This window comes from Macrobrachium nipponense, chromosome 12, assembly GCF_015104395.2.
Source record: "Macrobrachium nipponense isolate FS-2020 chromosome 12, ASM1510439v2, whole genome shotgun sequence".
Lineage (NCBI taxonomy): Eukaryota > Metazoa > Arthropoda > Malacostraca > Decapoda > Palaemonidae > Macrobrachium > Macrobrachium nipponense.
Genome location: NC_087205.1, coordinates 88,695,314 through 88,702,904, shown reverse-complemented (window position 1 = coordinate 88,702,904; position 7,591 = coordinate 88,695,314). Strand labels below are relative to the sequence as shown.

Below are 7,591 nucleotides of genomic sequence, written 5' to 3'. Positions count from 1 at the left end.
TGTTTCCAAAACAGTGTGAAGGCCGTAAAGTAATTATGAATTAGAGAATGTTGGGAAATATCCAAGTAGAGTTTCCATTGTCTGTTGAGTTTCAAATAGATTTGCCGGCGCCTAAGATCATAGTTAATTGTGACGCCTGTTCGCTTAAGTCAGCCAATTAGTTTATAGGAGAATGTCTCTTGTGTATCTGTGTATGAGTAATCGATTATGTAAGAATTGTCGAGAGGCATACAGTCAGCAATCGGCAGTGTATTTGTATATGTATTCATACAGTCTAGGAATTGAAGTTACCATGAGTGTATCATCGTTGGAAAGGATTATAAAATTTAGGCCATATGCCAAGCGCTGGGACCTATGAGGTCATTTAGCGCTGTAAGGGAAACTGAGGTAGGTTTGAAAGTTGTAACGGGAAGAAAACCTCTGTTGCACCACGAAACAATTGTTAGGAAAGGTTGAAAACTATTATGGAAGAAAGAGAATATGAACGGGGGTACAGTAAAAGGAATGATAGGAGCTACAGCTAGTGTCTGGATAGACACTGTAGAGAACATTAAATATTGCCTACAGTGCACCACGTGAGATACACTGTCAGCACTGCGCCACTAAGTGAATATCATCGGTGAAAAATTGAAGGATTACTTAGAGGAATTGCATTTTTTTTATTAAAAGTAATCTAATATTTGTTCTGTCAAGGTCTCTTTCCTCCCTGTTTTCATTATTTTCAATATCACATAGTAGAAGTGGTAGTAGTCATAGTAGCAGTAGTAGTGGTAGTAGTAATAGTGGTAGCAGTAGTCTTAGTAACAGAAGTAATGGTTACCCTTTCATGAAACCAGCAAATTTTGTGCATATCAACAAACAATTTTCTAAAGACCTTTGTTTACTAGTAATAAAAATTCATGTTCATAATTATATATTAGCACACCTGTCCTTGCCTTCCAATAATACAATACACCGATTTACCTTACAGTATGTCATACATGTTGACAAAAACCAACAAGTCACGCGATGTCAATATTAACCTCGTATATGCGCGTGGCTATTGCCATTTCAAAAGTTGAATACTAGTCTCTCTCTCTCTCTCTCTCTCGTTTTTTTCAGTTTTTTATTTTATTTTTGCTTTTAATAAGTGAGATCTCGTCTTACTTCTTCCTAATGAACACCATATTCTTTGAAGCGGTTGTAAATTTGTTTGTTTGCTTGAATGGGTGTTCTTACGTTTGCCACGGAACCAGTGGTCATTCACCAGAAATGCACATCTCTAACACCTCAATGGAATGCCCGAGAATCGAACTAGCAGCCACCGAGGTGGCAGGTCAAAACCATACCGATCACGCCACTGAGACACTTTGGAAGCTTGAATTTCAAGTCAGTGGCTGGCCCCTATGGACTTGTTTCATATGAATAAGTTCATCTTCTGCATAATAATAATAATAACAAAACAAAAACAAAAACAATAATAATAATAATATAATAATAAATAATAATAATAATAATAATAATAATAATAATAATAATAATAATAATGTTTTTTATTTATATTTCAAAACGTTTTATACGCGTGGTTTATGCAGAGCACTGACGACCTCTCTACAACAGGGAAAACTGTTCATGCTAAAAATTCATCATGGGAATGGGGTTCTCAAGTGACCTGAATTTCATCACGCAGCCAATTTTGGCAGCGTGTCAGTCTGGCCCAGTTTCTCCTGAAACTGGCAGAGGGCAGTTAGTTCTCTGGGACAACAGCAGTCGGACAGCAGCGTAACAGGCAGCACAATCTATGTCGCCATCGAGAAATGTTACGAAAAGGGGGAAATGATCAAGGACATCGTAATGATAAGCTTGGCAAAGTAGACGTCGGGAAATTCAAGATTGCGTCCAGAGATGGCGCCAGTGGTCTGCATGACTCGCAGACGCTGTGTGCTTTTTGCATTAAATCCATCAGTCATATTTTGTCAAAAACTTCTACATTTGCTGGCAATCCAATTATAAAGTTTTGGAAAATTGTAATTGAATCGACATGATATAAAACACAACATAAGTAAGAACAAATCCTTCCGGCTAGCCATGTGGGAGCTGGTAATCAGCTCAGTGGTCTGGTAAAAGTTTAATAACAATAATAACAATAATAATAAATAAATAATAATAATAATAATAATATAATAATAATAATAATAATAATAATAATAATAATTGTCCTTTATTTTCGGCATATGTGCGTGTTATATGGTGAATTGTTCGAAACAGATGCATTTATTTGTGTAGTATACGTATTCATAATGTATTTGCAATCGCAGATATATGATACACAAGCTTTTTTTGGTGTAGTATCGTATTCATAATGTATTTGCAATTACAATAATATATGATACACAAGCTTTTATTTGTGTAGTATACGTATTCATAATGTATTTGCAATCACAGGTATATGGTACACAAGCTTTTATTTGTGTAGTATACGTATTCATAATGTATTATAATTACAGAAACAATGATAAAAACACGAGTTGCTTCTTCGACCTATATACATAGGTTTAGTAGTTCATGATATGTTTGTAATACCATATTGGTGGGTCACTCGTGTTTTGTCTTTCCTTATATGAAACGTCTTTAAAATAAATCTCAAACTTGTTAGTTTGGTTTTTACCCCAAACTTCAGTCCTGAGAGAGAGAGAGAGAGAGAGAGAGAGAGAGAGAGAGAGAGAGAGAGAGAGAGAGACGTCTCAGCAGTCAATGAAATGAAAACAATAAGGCGTTCGTTTGAAATTTTCAGCTGTAAAGATCCGTGGAAAGAAGTAATTGTAACGAGTTCCTCTGTGATTTTGGCTGTTATTGCTCGTCAAGGGTTAATCATTTTTATTCTTTCACTCATCAATATTCAAAATAGAAAATGAATGAGAAACCTCTCTTGAACACTCTCGAAACGTGTACTTAGTAAACAACGTATTTTCATTTGTGATGTGATGTGTGTTGTGTGTGTGTGTGTGTTAGTGTGCGATTGTATCTTCATTTGTTTACTTTTATCAACTGACTTATCAAGAGTAAGTATAAGCGAGATAAAAAAGAAATTTGGTCTAATACAGTTTATTTCTTTTTATTTTGATGCCCAGATTTTTTGAAACATGCAATGGAACTGGTGACCCCGTGGTAGGACAAGGCAGTCCTTAATGAGCAATATATATATATATATATAATATATATATATATATATATATATATATATATATATATATATATATATATATATATATATATACATATTTACATCCCACTAAAGTCGACTGACCACCGTATTGCGCTTTAATATCATCCTTTGTTTTAGTGTTTCACAGAAGCTCATCAGTGCGAAAATGGTTAAAAAATTTCTAAATCACCGAGCTCAAGTTGAGTTGGGAAGGAAAAGAAATCACGTAGCTTTAAGTTTCTGAAACAAAATTCGTATGTTTGGCAAATGGCAACTCCATTTATTATTCATTGCATGTTAAGCTCACGCATTTAGAGGTGCTGGCGAGTACAAAAATAGCGCGTGGTATTTTGTTATTGTGTTTGAAATTATATCAAAACATACTCTTGATTCATTACTAATCCTCTTTCTGGGGCGCGAAAGTTCGACGTTAATTTTCGTATAGATTTTTAAATAAATTTCATTGCTGATATATATATATATATATATATATATATATATATATATATATATATATATATATATATATATATATATATATATATATATATATATAATATATATATATATATATATATATATATATATATATACAAAAACTCTGCATTAAGGAGGAAAGCGCTTGTACTGACCATCTACCTATCATTTCCCTGTGGTTGGTCGTTAATATAATAAGTCACGATGCATCTACTTGATTTTATAAGCATATAATATATATATATATATATATATATATATCATATATTTATATATGCTTATAAAATCCAGTATATATTATATATATTATATATATATATATATTATATATATATGCTTATAAAATCCGAGTAGAATTGCACGTGACTTTATTATATAAACGACAACCACAGGGAAATGATAGGTAGATGGTCAGTACCAAGCGCTTTCTCCTTAATGCAGAAGTTTTTTAATATTATAGGATAGTATATATATATATATATATATATATATATATATATACATATATATATCAGCAATGAAATTTATTTAAAAATCTATACGAAATTAACGTTGCGTGTATGCGTGTGAAAGTTAGCTTATTTCTGTATATACCTGTACGTGAATATCTATGCACTCCGTAGTGGGGTAGCCACCTCACGTGGTGCACTGTAGGCATTACTTAAGGGTTTTGCAGCGTCCTTTCGGCCACTAGCTGCAAAAGCTGTCATTCCTTTTACTATACCTCCGTTCATATTCTTTCTTTCAACTTACTTTCCACCCTCTTCATAACAATAGTTTCACAGGGCACCTGCGAAGTTTTCCTCCTGTTACACCTTTCAAAATTATTACTGTCAATTTCCCTGACTCGCTGAATGACCTCATAAATCCCGGCGCTTGGCCTTGGGCCAAAATTCTAGATTCCATACCATTTCCATTCAAACCACCTACGAATTATTATCCACATCTTAGCAATTTACACTGTGTTGGGGTCTTAACCACGGCATTAGTTTTTCTTCAATCACGCCTAGAGCAGACGATTCTAAAGTATGACCTTCCCTCTCATTTGAAATGAAATGTTTTTCGAGAAAAAAAAACAGTGTTTAATGTCGATTTTATATTTGAGTCAAGGTTGTGAGAATGAGAAAGGCGTAGTTAAATTATGCAGTAATCTCTCCCTGCATCCGGTTCCACTTTATTTGTCACTTTGGTGGTAGCTTGTCTCTCTAATCTGGATCAGGAATAATTCTCGTCAAGCTTCCCCTAATGACATGGTAGCTAATATTAACTCTATAAATCCTCTCTCTGAAATGTCAGGTTACCTTTAGTGTTTTTGGCAGGTTTCAGTTACCTGAATAGACCATAATAATGATTGTGAAGAGATTTTCTAAACAGAAGTTCATCTCTAGATATCCTGAAAACGTTAGAGAACATTTATCTTCCTTGATAGTGCAAAAACATATGCAGGAAACACCCAGTTTGCTAAATGTTTTTTCGATTGCGTATTCTGTAACAGTAAACTACTGTAGATTAATAAAAAAAATTATTTTTTTATGGGCTGCCCAATTACAAGAGCCCCTGCCATCACACGTATAATGTAACCAGTAAACTACTATAGTTTAATAAGTTTTTATTTTTTTTCAAGAGCCCTTGCCACTACAAGTCTGGGTTAAACACGAAAACATTACGTATAGTCTTTTTTTGTTTTTTAATTAAATAAGGTTACCATAATCCGTAGACTGTATAGGATAGAACGTTGGTGGCAACTGCAGTCACATTTCAACTCTTTTGTCCTTAATGATACAGTTATTATTATTATTATTATTATTATTATTATTATTATTATTATATTATTATTATTATTATTATTATTATATCTTCACAACTTCAGTCCAACCAAGAAAAGGCGGAAAATAAGATTGAGCAGATTCAGGTTATATTTTGCCATCTGCACGCTATATGCGACCCAAAAGCTGAACCCAGAAGATAATAATGCAATGTCTGGTCATAACCTTAATTTCCACGAATTTTTTGTGCATGCCATTGAGAAGCTGTCGTGACGGACGGGAACATTTCTGGGAATATGCTTCTAATGAGTCACAGAATTTGACTACGAACGTGAAAACTCTTATGTCAGAGGTAGCCTGTGTGTCTGTACCGTCTCTGTCCTCTGTTCTGTCTGTCTGTGTCGTCAATTTTCTTATCCATTAATTGACGTCGTCAGAGTGCAAAAGCAAGTTTTTTATATTTTGCAAAACATGTTGCATGGTATTCATAGATATCCATGAAATGACAGGGTTTTCATTGTTACGTGGCAGCTTTTTTGCAACTGCAAAATATTTTTTTAAAAATTTGCATATAAATAAGTCCCATACAGATTTCTTTTGTTCATTATATAGGACAGCAAAGACGCCCCAAATTATATGTGTACCTAAAAAAATGACCGAACAAGTATTTTTTTTTTATTTTTTCGAAAAAGTTCTTTTCTGCAAAGCTTTTACACATCAGCGAAGTAATCTTGTAATGCATTCATTGCCATAAAATCTTAAAATGAATTTATTAATATATTATTTGTTTGTTTGCTCAACTTTTAATGTCGTGTTCCTAGTTTCAAACCGTAAAAGAATCGTGTGCTCTATATTCATCATAGAAACGTCAGTTACAGAAAAACATAAACATAACGTCATTATTATTATTATTATTATTATTATTATTATTATTATTATTATTATTATTGGGGTCTAGTGAAATTAAACTTTACTCATTATTTTCCCACATTCTGTAACATAAATTTTCTTAATATGCCAAACCATGTTTGCCAAAATTTTGCGCATACAAAAGTTCGACCCATGCAAAATGTGGGTGATCTTACAAGTGTCTGTGCAACAGGGACATGGGTCTATGATTCTGTTGTTTTGTTTACCAGAGAATCATCGATTCCTACCTGAAAACAGCGCTTATTAGTAGACTTTTTAATTGTCATTCTTTCATTTTAATGTTAATAACATTAACTTTTAAGACATACTCTGATACGTATGGTCTGTGCCCTTTTGGGGGGCGGGGGGGCATTGTACGTTGTTTTGAATATGGTAGCATTGGCAGTTACATATTCTGTAACACGTGTGCCCTCTTAGGACATTGTACATCGGTTAATTTATGACATGACGAGGTACTTTTTCTTTATACGTATTTAATTGCTGCCCCCTTTTTTTTGTTTTTTTCTCCTTACCTTGAAGAAAACGGAACGCCATCGCTTCCTTCTTGATCGACATGGTGACTTTGAAGTTGGTGTCGCAATCCATCCTCGAGATCGAGAACCGAACTTTCTTTTTGTTTTCGCCGCAACTGCGTCGCCTCTCACTCCCGCTCGTGACAATGATCGAGCCCCTTCTCGAGCTGTCTCCCGAACTTTTCCTGGCGTGGACAGAGCACAGGCTCACGTCCTCGGACCAGCTCTTCTTCCTCCTCTTCTCTTTCTTCTCGTAGGAATTCCTCTTCTACTTCTTCTTCTTCTTCTTCTGGGTCTTCGTTCGAGATGAAGGGGTCGCTGTTCTTGAGCCTTTGTCTCTGCTGCTTCGCTGTTTGCTCGCTGCTGCTGCTGTTTGCTGCTGCTGGCTGTTGCTGCTGATCTCTGTCGATATTATCCTTTTCCCTGTTTTTTTGGCAGGTCCCCTCCCCTGGGCTTTCTAACTCTACCATCCGATTTCGCTGCGTCCCCTGCCGTCGTGTCCAGGAGGCTCTTAACGGTCTGCTCTAGCAAGGGCTTCTCAAAGGGACGTCGGCCATCGACTTGGCGAAGTTACATTGACTCTTGATCGACTTACACTACTCTCTACATTCTCCTTGTGTTTCAGTGTTCTTCCTCTGAAAGTTCTTACGAGCTGGCTGCTCCCTGGGAATGAGTGTCTCCTACGGTGAATCCTGGTCGAGTAATGGAGGAATTCCAGGCAA

The 7,591-nt window shown here is 35.1% G+C and overlaps 1 protein-coding gene across 1 annotated transcript; it reads right to left on the bottom strand.

Annotated features, from left to right (window-relative positions):
- Positions 1-6,997: 6,997 nt before the first annotated feature.
- LOC135224869 (histone H3.v1-like) lies at positions 6,998-7,339 on the bottom strand. The gene has a single exon (XM_064264193.1). The coding sequence runs from the start codon at positions 7,337-7,339 to the stop codon at positions 6,998-7,000; it is 342 nt and encodes a 113-aa protein (XP_064120263.1).
- Between the last annotated feature and the right edge of the window lie 252 nt (positions 7,340-7,591).

What these genes read in the sequence shown, in the direction of transcription:
- LOC135224869 (XM_064264193.1), bottom strand. Translation starts at nt 7,339, where the DNA reads ATGGTAGAGTTAGAAAGCCCAGGGGAGGGGACCTGCCAAAAAAACAGG.